Here is a 14,698-nt window from a genome sequence, read left to right on the forward strand (position 1 = left end):
CCAGAGATTTGGTGGCCAGGTCCTTCTGGTGGTCTTCCCTGTCTCGGGATGTACGTACTTTTGTACAGTCTTGTGATGTTTGTGCTCGGGCCAAGCCTTGCTGTTCTCGGGCTAGTGGATTGTTGTTGTCCTTGCCTATTCCGAAGAGGCCTTGGACGCACATCTCTATGGACTTTATTTCGGATCTCCCGGTTTCTCAGAGAATGTCCGTCATTTGGGTGGTGTGTGACCGTTTTTCTAAAATGGTTCATTTGGTACCCTTGCCCAAATTGCCTTCTTCATCGGAGTTGGTTCCTTTATTTTTTCAGAATGTGGTTCGTTTACATGGTATCCCGGAAAACATCGTTTCTGACAGGGGATCCCAATTTGTGTCTAGATTCTGGCGGGCGTTCTGTGCCAGGATGGGCATTGATTTGTCTTTTTCGTCTGCATTCCATCCTCAGACGAATGGCCAGACGGAGCGAACTAATCAGACCTTGGAGACTTATTTGAGGTGTTTTGTGTCTGCTGATCAGGATGATTGGGTCGCCTTTTTGCCATTGGCAGAGTTTGCCCTTAATAATCGGGCTAGTTCTGCCACTCTGGTTTCTCCTTTCTTTTGCAATTCGGGGTTTCACCCTCGTTTTTCATCTGGCCAGGTGGAATCTTCGGATTGTCCTGGAGTGGACACGATGGTGGATAGATTGCACCGGATCTGGAGTCATGTGGTGGACAATTTGAAGTTGTCCCAGGAGAAGACTCAGCAGTTTGCTAATGGTCGTCGTCGTGTGGGTTATCGTCTTCGGGTTGGGGACTTGGAGTGGCTATCTTCTCGTTTTGTCCCTATGAAGGTCTCTTCTCCTAAGTTTAAACCTCGGTTCATAGGTCCTTATAAGATTTTGGAGATTCTTAATCCTGTATCTTTTCGTTTGGACCTACCAGCATCTTTCACTATTCATAATGTCTTCCATCGGTCGTTGTTGCGGAGGTACGAGGTACCGGTTGTTCCTTCTGTTGAGCCTCCTGCTCCTGTGCTGGTGGAGGGTGAATTGGAGTATGTTGTGGAGAAGATTTTGGACTCTCGCGTTTCCAGACGGAGACTTCAATATTTGGTTAAATGGAAGGGATACGGTCAGGAAGATAATTCTTGGGTGACTGCCTCTGACGTTCATGCCTCTGATTTGGTCCGCGCCTTTCATAGGGCTCATCCAGATCGCCCTGGTGGTTCTCATGAGGGTTCGGTGCCCCCTCCTCAAGGGGGGGGTACTGTTGTGAATTCTGTTTGTGGGCTCCCTCTGGTGGCTACTGGTGGTACGGGCTGACTTCTGTCTCCTATTTCCAGTGCACCTGTTCCCATCAGGAAATGGGAGTTTCCTATATAGTCTGGCTTCTCAGTCATTCTAGTGCCGGCTATCAATGTTACCAGAGTCCCTCTGTTGCTTGCTACCTGCTCCTAAGTCTGCGGATTCAGCTAAGTTGGATCATTTGTATTTTTGTATGTTTTTGTCCAGCGTTCATTTATGTGAATCTTGTTGCTGGAAGCTCTAGTGAACTGAAATGACCACTCCAGTGTCATGAGTTGACATCGGAGTTTAAAGTCATTTCAGGATGGTGTTTTGTAGGGTTTTGAGTTGACCGCGAAGTCCTCTTTTGTATTTTCTGCTATTTAGTTAGTGGGCCTCTCTTTGCTGAACCTGTATTCATACTACGTATGTGTTTTCCTCTCCACTAACCGTCATTATATGTTGGGGGCTACTATCATCCTTTTGGGGTTTCCCTGGAGGCAAGCCAGGTCTGTGTTTTCCTCTATTAGGGGTAGCTAGATCTCCGGCTGGTGCGAGACATCTAGGGATAAAACGCAGGTATGTTCCCCGGCTATTGTTAGTTGTGCGTTAGGTTCAGCATCGCGGTCAGCTTAGATTCCATCTTCCTAGAGCTAGTCCTGATTTTGACTATTTCCCTGCCATTGGGAATCATGACAATATACCCACTGGGCGATATGATGTAGAAAAAGTTCGAGGTATGGTCTAGGCTGCCCCTATCTGTGGCGGGTAGAATTGGCCTCATTAAAATGATAATTCTCCCAAAATGTTTATATATGCTGGAACATACATCAATTAAGGTCCCTAAGGGCTTCTTTAGGAAAATGCATGGCATGATGGCAGCGTTTATATGGGGCTCATCAAGACCTAAATTAAGTATTGGATCCCTGCAGAGACCCAAAAACCTGGGTGGATGTGCGGTGCCTGATCTTTTTTGTATTACCTAGCTGTCAGTTGCGCTACTTAAGGCATTGGTTGATTCGGGATGGACTGAATAATGCGGAGGCTCATCTCATGCATTTTTTGGGTGGGCATACACCATGGGCAATATTGGAAGGTTCATACAGACCACCCCAGGGTTTGCTGTTTGCACATAGCTTAGCAATACAGGTTTGGCGAGAAAGTAAGCGTGTTTTAAAATTCACTGATCTAGTTGGGGAAACTCACATACGGGATAGTCCTGAGTTCTCCCACCTCCAAGGTTTGCAAGATCCAAGTTTCTGGAAACAAAATCGAATAATGACACTGAATCAGATTTTTGAACATGAAACTTTATTATCATTTGAACAAATTCATGTACAGTTTGAGATCCCCCACAGGGAGTTTTATAGATATCTGCAATTGAGGCACGCCATAACGTATCAGTTCCCATTTCCTAGAATGCGAATATCTAGATGTCCATTGATAGGAGTACTATCAACTCAAGGACCCACAGGCGTGATATCCTCCCTATATACCTTTTGGCTAAATTCCAGAATTGCATCCACTCAGCTTGCTGTAGAAGTTAAATGGCGGCACTTAATCCCCTCTATTGCTGATGACCAGTGGAATGACGCCCTAGAGGCACATACAATGGTGTCGCCAGTTGCAAATAAAAAGCTAATCCAATTGTATATATGTATATATACTTCACCAATCCTATCTGACCCCAAGTAAATTGCATACATTTGGTAGACGGGCAACTGATGAATGCCATAGATGTGGAGAATTGTGGGTGGATTTCTGGCACTTCATTTGGAATTGTAGAATAATCTGACGATATTGGTGTGATGTAATAAATACATTAGAACGGATAATTGGGATACCAATTGAATGTAGTCCAGAGTTGTGTATTCTGGGAGTTGTGGATGAGGAGATGTGGGTCCATTATGATAGAATATTTCTTCGGGAAGCTCTATTTATGGCTAGGAAAGCAATGGCGTTAAGGTGGATGGGGGGGAAGTCTCCTTCGATTAATCAATAGAAAACATTAGTGAATGATATAATTCCATATGAGATCATCTAATATATAATTGCCTAGAATACTACTTCCTGCAATTTGTGCCAACTTCCGTGGCTTTGTCCGGAGCTAATGTCCGGAGCTAATGTCCGGAGCTAATGTCCGGAGCTAAGTGACGTCACCAGTGTCCTACACCCAGGCAGAGCACAGGGGCCCCAGGCAGCATATGGGGCCCCAGGCAGAGCACAGTGGCCCCAGGCAGAGCACAGGGGCCCCAGGCAGCCTATGGGGCCCCAGGCAGAGCACAGGGGCCCCAGGCAGCATATGGGGCCCCAGGCAGAGCACAGTGGCCCCAGGCAGAGCACAGGGGCCCCAGGCAGAACATGGGGCCCCAGGCAGAGCACAGGGGCCCCAGGCAGAGCACAGGGGCCCCAGGCAGCATATGGGGCCCCAGGCAGAGCACAGGGGCCCCAGGCAGCATATGGGGCCCCAGGCAGAGCACAGTGGCCCCAGGCAGAGCACAGGGGCCCCAGGCAGCATATGGGGCCCCAGGCAGAGCACAGTGGTCCCAGGCAGAGCACAGGGGCCCCAGGCAGAACATGGGGCCCCAGGCAGAGCACAGTGGCCCCAGGCAGAGCACAGGGGCCCCAGGCAGAACATGGGGCCCCAGGCAGAGCACAGGGGCCCCAGGTAGAGCACAGGGGCCCCAGGCAGCATATGGGGCCCCAGGCAGAGCACAGGGGCCCCAGGCAGCATATGGGGCCCCAGGCAGAGCACAGTGGCCCCAGGCAGAGCACAGGGGCCCCAGGCAGCATATGGGGCCCCAGGCAGAGCACAGTGGTCCCAGGCAGAGCACAGGGGCCCCAGGCAGCCTATGGGGCCCCAGGCAGAGCACAGTGGCCCCAGGCAGAGCACAGGGGCCCCAGGCAGCCTATGGGGCCCCAGGCAGAGCACAGGGGCCCCAGGCAGCATATGGGGCCCCAGGCAGAGCACAGTGGCCCCAGGCAGAGCACAGGGGCCCCAGGCAGAACATGGGGCCCCAGGCAGAGCACAGGGGCCCCAGGCAGCATATGGGGCCCCAGGCAGAGCACAGGGGCCCCAGGCAGCATATGGGGCCCCAGGCAGAGCACAGTGGCCCCAGGCAGAGCACAGGGGCCCCAGGCAGCATATGGGGCCCCAGGCAGAGCACAGTGGTCCCAGGCAGAGCACAGGGGCCCCAGGCAGCTTATGGGGCCCCAGGCAGAACATGGGGCCCCAGGCAGAGCACAGTGGCCCCAGGCAGAGCACAGTGGCCCCAGGCAGAGCATGGGGCCCCAGGCAGAGCACAGGGGCCCCAGGCAGAGCACAGGGGCTCCAGGCAGCATATGGGGCCCCAGGCAGAGCACAGGGGCCCCAGGCAGCATATGGGGCCCCAGGCAGAGCACAGGGGCCCCAGGCAGCATATGGGGCCCCAGGCAGAGCACAGTGGTCCCAGGCAGAGCACAGGGGCCCCAGGCAGCCTATGGGGCCCCAGGCAGAGCACAGGGGCCCCAGGCAGAGCACAGGGGCCCCAGGCAGAGCACAGGGGCCCCAGGCAGCATATGGGGCCCCAGGCAGAGCACAGTGGTCCCAGGTAGAGCACAGGGGCCCCAGGCAGCCTATGGGGCCCCAGGCAGAGCACAGGGGCCCCAGGCAGCCTATGGGGCCCCAGGCAGAGCACAGGGGCCCCAGGCAGCCTATGGGGCCCCAGGCAGAGCACAGTGGCCCCAGGCAGAGCACAGGGGCCCCAGGCAGAACATGGGGCCCCAGGCAGAGCACAGGGGCCCCAGGCAGAACATGGGGCCCCAGGCAGAGCACAGGGGCCCCAGGCAGAGCACAGCGATATTTTGGACCACTGTGCGGTGTTTCAGACCCCCTGTGTGATGTCTGGGGCCCTGTTCTTAAGTATATTAAAGATTAAAGTAACGTATATTAAAGTATATTATAGATCAAATTTGACACGTTTATGAGCACCATTGAGTGATATACTCAAGAATGACATAATTTTTCAACATTTTATGGTTTCAAACTGTAAACACTCAGAGTTTTTTTTACTTCAACCAGAAAACCTTAACGGTTCATAAAAAACTTGACTGTTCAGGATATGATAAAAGTCATAGTATTCTGAATCTTTAACTTATAAAGATACCTTTACATGGGGTGATTATTGGTTCCAGAGAGGCTTTCGGGCCGATAATCGTACACATGGCTGGTGACAGGACAATACAATATAAACGTTCAAAGGTAAACACTGATAACATTAAAATCTAATATATAATTGCCTAGAATACTACTTCCGGCAATTTGTGCCAACTTCCGTGGCTTTGTCCGGAGATAATGTCCGGAGATAAGTGACGTCACCAGCGTCCTACACCCGCTCAGGGTGGACAAAGATATATGCCTTCGTGGTGCGCGGCACTTTTCTGATTGGTTGCCGCCTGCCGCGAGCGACCAATCAGAAATGTGCCGTACTGTCAAGAATTGTCAAGAGCTGGTGAGTGCAGCCATTTTTTGTTCTTTCTTACTATTATTTATTAATTGTATTATTCTTACATTTGAATAAATAAAGTATATATGGATTCTAGACTCCCGATTCTTTAGAATCGGGCTGCCATCTAGTACTATATAAAAATAGAGGATGTCCCCAGAAGTTCCATAAGATTTGGGAAAGGTGGTGTGACTCACCCTTAAAGGGAACCTGTCACCCCCAAAATCGAAGGTGAGCTAAGCCCACCAGCATCAGGGGCTTATCTACAGCATTCTGTAATGCTGTAGAAAAGCCCTCAATGTATCCTGAAAGATGAGAAAAAGAGGTTAGATTATACTCACCCAGGGGCGGTCCCGGTCCAGTTCTGGTCAGATGGGCGTCGCGGTCCAGTCCGGGGCCTCCTATCTTCTTACGATGATGTCCTCTTCTTGTATTCACTCTGCAGCTCTGGCACAGGCGTACTTTGTCTGCCCCGTTGAGGGCAGAGCAAAGTACTGCAGTGCGCAGGCGCCGGGCCTCTCTGACCTTTCCCGGCGCCTGCGTACTGCAGTACATTGCTCTGCCCTCAACAGACAAAGTACGCCTGTGCCGGAGCCGCAGCCTGAAGACAAGAAGAGGACGTCATCGTAAGAAGATGGGAGGCCCCGGACCGGACCGGACCATGACGCCCATCAGACCAGAACTGGACCGGGACCGCCCCTGGGTGAGTATAATCTAACCTCTTTTTCTCATCTTTCAGGATACATCGGGGGCTTATCTAGAGCATTACAGAATGCTGTAGATAAGCCCCTGATGCTGGTGGGCTTTACTCACCTTCGATTTTGGGGGTGACCGGTTCCCTTTAACACATTTAGCTACTAATGCCACGGTCTCATCAATCTCGCGATACAACCCCTGATCTATATCCCTTCCTGGGCATGAAAGTGATAATATGTGGGCTTAGGGAGGTGTGCTTGCTATAAACTGACCTGGTATGAGCTCAAAATCTGATAATGAAGCTTTTGTTTTTTAAGATGCAAAGACTTGTAGTGTACATTATGTTAATGCTATGTTCTATTTGTTTTTTTTTATTTGTTTTATTATTGAAAGTGTGATATCATATTTATCTCACTGTAGACGGTGACTGTATGGATTATTCTGACTTTACATTGCATTGTTCTATGTTTATAATCTTCTCCTGTGGAATCTTTCAATAAAAAGAGTTTAAAAAAAAAAAGAAGTAGTATGAATTACCCCATATGTTGTATTGTCGGACACATGTACGAGAAAATGAAGTTCTTAGTGACTAATTTAGATGAATTGTTGGATGAAGTGGGTTTTTTTCCCGCCCAGAACAGATAAGGATGAACATTATCTATTCTGCTTAAAAACCCCTTCTTTTTTTTGGAGATGATAGAACATCTTTATGAGTAGCCACCCGCACATATGATTGTTATATGTGATTTATACAGAGGATTTATCTCCGGAGCCGTAGTGACTTATAGTTACTATAGGCCTGATACAAACCAGAGACCACATACCAGAGAAACTCTTTTGTCTCCAGGATGAAGATAAAGATCCAGTTTCCATTAGGCGAGTTACACATTCATATATATCAAACTTATGGAGGCACTTGGCCAAGCGTAACCTTCCAGAATGCGATACATTAGTAGATTGTCATGTTCAAGTCCAGTCTATGGACGTTCCAGAATAGGATTTCAATCACGAAGTTCACAGGATGACATTTAATGATAATTTTATCTGATGTTTTAAGCTGAAAAGATACATAGATCTCTTGAAAGCATGCCGAATAAGATGTGGCCATCCATGGCTAGATTTATATAGTAGAACGTTACCGCCACAGAGAAATTCAGTTCTTCACGTAGAATAAATCAAGATTTGTATGCTACACCACTGACATCTACTGACACTCAATTACTTAGTGGCTTTAATAATTGCTTCATTTTATTGGTAGATTTATGCCCTTAAAGCATACCAAACATTTCACCCAAAAATACGATTTTGCTGTCCTCATCCCCCATATAATAAGTTCAAACTACTTTTAGTGCACATACCAGTCTAATATGTGTAGCTGTCCTTATTCTCATGTTCTATAATTTGCCATTCACACTTTGTTAGTAGGCAGAATTCTGTCAGCACTATAGGTGCAGGAGCTTTCTTTCCCTCACATAGCAGTATTGCATTTTTCAATGTTTTGCTTACCCTGTACTGAAAGCACGCCTCTCTGTTGTGTGTTGTGTTGCTTGTATGCAGCTTAAGGCCACGTTCACACTATCAGTATTTGGTCAGTATATTACATCAGTATTTGTAGCCAAAACCAGGAGTGGGTGATAAATACAGAAGTGGGGATGTGTTTCTATTATACTTTTCCTCTGATTCTTCCACTTCTGGTTTTGGCTTACAAACACTGAGATAAAATACTGACCGTGTTAGGCTATGTGCACACGTTCAGGATTTTTAGCGATTTTTTTTGTGTTTTTTTTGGCCGTTTTCCACCGAAAAAACTCTAAAAAAACCCCGCTTACATAAGCATCCTATCATTTTTAATGCATTCCATATTTTTTGTGCACATGCTGCATCTTTTTTCCGCGGCGGAATCGCATTCTGGAAAAAAACGCAGCATGTTCATTCTTTGTGCGGAATCGTGGCGATTCTGCCCACCCAGGAATGCATTGATCCGCTTACTTTCTGCATGGGGCTATGCCCACCATGCGGGAAGTAAGCAGATCATGTGCGGTTGGTACCCAGGGTGGAGGAGAGGAGATTCTCCTCCAGGCCCTGGGAACCATATACCTGTAAAAAAAAAAAGAATTAAAATAAAAAATCGTGATATTCTCACTTTCCGGCGTCCCCCGCAGCCTTCCCGCTCCTCACGATGCTCCCGTTCCCAGTGATGCCTCTCGGCAATGACCTGTGATGACGTAGTGGTCTCGTGTGATGCTACGTCATCTGGGGTCATTGCCGCGAGGCATCACTGGGAACGGGAGCATCCTGAGGAGCGGGAAGGCTGCGGGGGACGCCGGAAAGTGAGAATATCACAATTTTTTTTTTTCATTATTTTTAACATTAGATCTTTTACTATTGATGCTGCATAGGCAGCATCAATAGTAAAAAGTTGGTCACACTTGTCAAGCACTATGTTTGACAAGTGTGACCAACCTGTCAATCAGTTTTCCAAGCGATTCTACAGATCGCTTGTAAAACGCTAGTGTTTAGCGGGAATACGCATGCCAATTCCGCATGCGTTATACCCACGGCAGGGAGTTGCGGAATTGCAGCGGAAATTTCCGCGGCAATTTCAGATGTGTGCACATAGCCTAAATGTGGCTTAACACTAGAAGTTCCAGAAATTTCGAGCTACAAACAGGAAAGCACGAGCAGAAAGACTAAACCCTACCTTCACATCCTGTAATCCGTCTCCATGTCTCTGTTTAGAGGCAGATTACACTTGACAACAGGCAGTGGACAGTAATGCAGGTAAACACCTAGTGGATGACACTTTGGAGAGTTTTTTGGGGGGGCTGATACAGGGCCGGACTGGCCATCGGGCAGTTCTGGCAAATGCCAGAAGGGCCGGTGGCAGTAGTGGGCCGCTCGAGTGTGCCGCTGTCGGCGCACTCTCCCCGCTGTCGGCGCACTCCCGGCCCCGCATTCAACTATACCGGCGTCATAGACGCCGGTACAGTTGAATGCAATGATGGAGGAGAGAGCGTCTGCTGACGCCCCCTCTCCCATCATTCCCCGCTCTGCCTGCCGCTGACACTGCGGGTGCGCGATGACGTCATATCATCGCGCACCTGCTGTGTGACCGGGCGGGCAGACTGCGACTGCTGAGACCAGAGCCAGAGTAGCGCGGGGCAGGAGGAAAGGTGAGTAGAGAGTTTTTGTTTTTTATCAATGAGTGATGACTGGATTGTGGAGCTATTGGGGGGGGGGCTGTGCTGCATTCCATTCTATGGGCCTCTGCTGCATTATATTCTATGGGGCTGGCTGCATTCCATTCTATGGGCCTCTGCTGCATTATATTCTATGGGGCTGGCTGCATTCCATTCTATGGGCCTCTGCTGCATTATATTCTATGGGGCTGGCTGCATTCCATTCTATGGGCCTCTGCTGCATTATATTCTATGGGGCTGGCTGCATTCCATTCTATGGGCCTCTGCTGCATTATATTCTATGGGGCTGGCTGCATTCCATTCTATGGGCCTCTGCTGCATTATATTCTATGGGGCTGGCTGCATTCCATTCTATGGGCCTCTGCTGCATTATATTCTATGGGGCTGTGCTGCATTCCATTCTATGGGCCTCTGCTGCATTATATTCTATGGGGCTGGCTGCATTCCATTCTATGGACCTCTGCTGCATTATATTCTATGGGGCTGGCTGCATTCCATTCTATGGGCCTGGCTGCATTCCATTCTATGGGCCTCTGCTGCATTATATTCTATGGGGCTGGCTGCATTCCATTCTATGGGCCTCTGCTGCATTATATTCTATGGGGCTGGCTGCATTCCATTTTATGGGCCTCTGCTGCATTATATTCTATGGGGCTGGCTGCATTCCATTCTATGGGCCTCTGCTGCATTATATTCTATGGGGCTGTGCTGCATTCCATTCTATGGGCCTGTGCTGCATTATATTCTATGGGGCTGGCTGCATTCCATTCTATGGGCCTCTGCTGCATTATATTCTATGGGGCTGGCTGCATTCCATTCTATGGGCCTCTGCTGCATTATATTCTATGGGGCTGGCTGCATTCCATTCTATGGGCCTCTGCTGCATTATATTCTATGGGGCTGGCTGCATTCCATTCTATGGGCCTCTGCTGCATTATATTCTATGGGGCTGTGCTGCATTCCATTCTACCTCCTCACTTGTAAAGCACCATGGAATAAATGGCGCTATAACAATAAATAATAATAATAATAATATGGGCCTGTGCTGCATTATATTGTATGGGGCTGGCTGCATTCCATTCTATGGGCCTCTGCTGCATTATATTCTATGGGGCTGGCTGCATTCCATTCTATGGGCCTCTGCTGCATTATATTCTATGGGCCTGTGCTGCATTCCATTCTATGGGCCTCTGCTGCATTATATTCTATGGGGCTGTGCTGCATTCCATTCTATGGGCCTGTGCTGCATTATATTCTATGGGGCTGTGCTGCATTATATTCTATGGGGCTGTGCTGCATTCCATTCTATGGGCCTGTGCTGCATTATATTCTATGGGCCTGTGCTGCATTGTATTCTATGGGCCTGTGCTGCATTCCATTCTATGGGCCTGTGCTGCATTCCATTCTATGGGCCTGTGCTGCATTATATTCTATGGGCCTGTGCTGCATTGTATTCTATGGGCCTGTGCTGCATTCCATTCTATGGGCCTGTGCTGCATTCCATTCTATGGGCCTGTGCTGCATTATATTCTATGGGCCTGTGCTGCATTATATTCTATGGGCCTGTGCTGCATTATATTCTATGGGGCCTGTGCTGCATTCCATTCTATGGGCCTGTGCTGCATTCCATTCTATGGGCCTGTGCTGCATTCCATTCTATGGGCCTGTGCTGCATTATATACTATGGGCCTGTGCTGCATTATATTCTATGGGGCTGTGCTGCATTCCATTCTATGGGCCTGTGCTGCATTATATTCTATGGGCCTGTGCTGCATTATATTCTATGGGCCTGTGCTGCATTATATTCTATGGGGCTGTTCTGCATTATATTGTATGGGGGCTGTGCTGCATTACATTCTATGGGGGCTGTACTGCATTACATTCTATGGGGCTGTGCTGCATTATATTGTATGGGGGCTTTGCAGCATTACATTCTATGGGGCTGTGCTGCATTATATTGTATGGTGGCTGGCTGCATTACATTCTATGGTGGCTGGCTGCATTACATTCTATGGGGGCTGTGCTGCATTACATTCCATGGGGGCTGTGCTGCATTACATTCTATGGGGGCTGGCTGTATTACATTCTATGGGGGCTGGCTGTATTACATTCTATGGGGCTGTGCTGCATTACATTCTATGGGGGCTGTGCTGCATTACATTCTATGGGGGCTGTGCAGCATTACATTCTATGGGGCTGTGCTGTATTATAGTCTATGGGGGCTGGCTGCATTACATTCTATGGGGGCTGGCTGCATTACACTCTATGGGGGCTGGCTGCATTACATTCTACGGGGACTGGGCTGTATTGCATTCTATGGGGCTGTGCTGTGTTATAGTCTATGGGGGCTGTGCTGTATTATAGTCTATGGGGGCTGTGCTGTATTACATTCTATGGGGGCTGAGCTGTAATGCTGGATACAGCTGTAATTATATGTTATATAGTCGTGTTACACTCCCCTCACTTCTTGTAGCCTACAAGTGTACAAAGATATTATACAGTCACCATATGACAAGTGGGCCTGTGTGACTTCAAATGCCAGGGCTGAATTTTAGTCCCAGTCCGGCCCTGGGCTGATAACATCATTTTTTTGTCCATCAGATTAAACAGATTTTAATGAAACTTCAGTCACAATTTGCCTGTAAATTGTAGAAAACTTATGATATGAAAAAGTGACTTTTAGCCTCTATTCACACTAGCATGATGTATTTTTTTTTTTTTTAGAAATGATGCGGTATATTATTTACATGGCACCTAAAATCTCCCCCGAACTGAATGTTGTCTTTTGATGCTGGGCTACCGGCTGAAATACTAATCTTATTATTCATCATTTTTAAGGACAATGTTATATTTGAGAGGCTGTCAAGAGAATCCCAGTACATGGAGCAGACATTAAACCATCTTGAACAGTTTGCTTCTGAAGGTAAATCACGTCTTTCTTGTTGATATTCTTATGCTTAAAGGTAAAGGTGGTCTTCTGGGTTTATCGCTGATATCATACCTCTAGGATATGTCACATTTTGGGATATTTAACACCGTATTTGTTCAATAAAGTATTAGCTCTTTTTGGCCTTTTTTAAAAGTAGCGAGAATATTTGTTGGGTTTCAACAAGAGTTGATGACTTCACAACTCGTCATACAACTTTTCCAGTCCTCTGTACTGACCACACATATACTTATACAGAGAAAAAAAGACGTCTGAGAGGAGATCTCATTTATAAGCTAAACAAGCCCAACTAATGAGATAGGAGATGGCAGATAGAATTCTGCTGGAAGGTCTCCTGAATCAACAGTATTCCATAGAACTTCATGAGCACCAACTGTCATCTCCTATCTCAGAAGTGGGAAAATCTGCATCATTGAAGATGCATTTTACCTGAGTGAATTGAGAATTTTCAGAATGAAACATCAAGTAAAGGAGGAGTAAGAAGAAGCTTTCACAAATAAGGTATAATATAGCGTTCCTTATTTTAAGCATTTATAACCTCCGCTTTCCCTATGCTAATGAGGGCTTTCACTAGTCGATGGAGCGTCAGTTCCCCAGACTAGTCAGCCCTCTTTTCATGTTATCACGCCTCCTAGCTGAATGCTGCCATATTGAAGGTCATGGGGGACCTGACCGGATCCCGTTAAATGATGGTTACTCTTTAAGGCATATACTGTCAGTTGGGAATAACACTTTAAAGGGGTTGTCTTGGACTTGCACATTGATGACCTATCTATGATCTGTTGGGATCCTCACATGACTGTGATCTGCCCCGGCGGATGCCGGATATAAGCAATGTATGGGGCAGAAGACCGAGCTAATTGATGAGGGCGCTCATGTTGGACCACCACTGATCTGATTTTGATAACCTATACTATGGATAGGTCATCAATATGCAAGTCCTGTTCAACCCCCTTTAAGTTTAGGAAGCCCTAAAGAGCGATACAATCTAACAAGGTAGCCCTCTAGCCAAACTAGGCTTTCACTCCTGCTATAGACAATAAAACACTTACGATATCTGCACATATTGCGCTTTTTATGTGTTCACCGCACCATGCATTTTAAAAAATGCAATTTTTTACATTTCCAGAAAAATAAAGGAGACTTCTGAAATCTCATGCGCATGCTGTTAATTTTTTTTCTTGCAGATTTAATCTGCTGCGTCAATTCTTCCAGCATTTTTCCCCCATTCAAATGAAGAAGGGAAAAAAAGCATGCAGCAAATGCTGCAAAAATTGTGCATATTTTACACAGCGCTTTTCTTGCCAAAAATCAGTAGTTGCAGCAGATTTTTGGGTTGCAAATGTTGAACGTCTGCATTTCTGTTACTCCAAAGCAGTAGCAGCATCTTTCATTAGTTGGTTTATTAATTTGGAGTGAAAATGCGGGTCTAAGTGATAGAGAACACTTCACAGAGAGGAGAATCTTTCTACACAAACATCTTTTTTTTTACACTTTCTTCAGGCTCTGTTTAATAAAGACATTGCATCTCTCTTTCATTGCCCACGTCATCCTACAGCAGCGCCCCGGTAATGACAGCGGAGAACAGAAAGTCTCAAGCACGACCTGAAATTTTCAATGTGTCCCCATCCAAACAAGAGAGAAGATATTTCCTTCTTTAAATAAAAAAGAACAAATATTTGGCTGTGAAAACGTTAATCTCTCTATTTACTTAGCGCAGTGTCAGATATTTTATTGATTTCATTCTTTAATTCACATTAGAGCACAAATTAAATTTTGACAATTGGGGGCCAGTAGCAATAATGTTCTGCTATTTTTTTAAATAGATTTTAATGACATAATGGTGGTAAGTGAAAAAGGATGAGAAAAACGGACTGATTATTTTGATGACCATGTGATCTTGACTTTGATCAGAGTGTTGTCCAAATGTTATTCCGTTTGCTCGTACATGGCTAAAAAAAAAGACTTCCTCCACATTCTGTATTCTGACAGTCCATGAAAATCAGACCGCACTCGGATGTCATACACTTCACTTTACTCTTTAGAGCTCGCTCCCACTTGCGATGAAATCGTACGAATGCAATCCGATTAAAAATCGGATTTCTTTTG

General features: G+C 46.9%; 1 protein-coding gene across 3 annotated transcripts in view; it reads left to right on the forward strand.

Moving 5' to 3' along the window:
• ATP8A2 (ATPase phospholipid transporting 8A2) overlaps positions 1–14,698 on the forward strand; it is a 1,034,865-nt gene that overhangs the window by 416,214 nt on the left and 603,953 nt on the right. For all 3 annotated transcript variants that reach the window (XR_013224076.1, XM_077298312.1, XM_077298313.1), the window contains one exon: positions 12,481–12,565. Coding sequence is in view for 2 of the 3 variants with exons in the window: in XM_077298312.1 (XP_077154427.1) it covers positions 12,481–12,565 (85 nt within the window). In the remaining variant the exon portion in view is untranslated. The remainder of the gene's footprint in view (positions 1–12,480; positions 12,566–14,698) is intronic.

The sequence above is a fragment of the Ranitomeya variabilis genome, chromosome 3 (genome assembly GCF_051348905.1).
Source record: "Ranitomeya variabilis isolate aRanVar5 chromosome 3, aRanVar5.hap1, whole genome shotgun sequence".
NCBI classification, from domain to species: Eukaryota; Metazoa; Chordata; class Amphibia; order Anura; family Dendrobatidae; genus Ranitomeya; species Ranitomeya variabilis.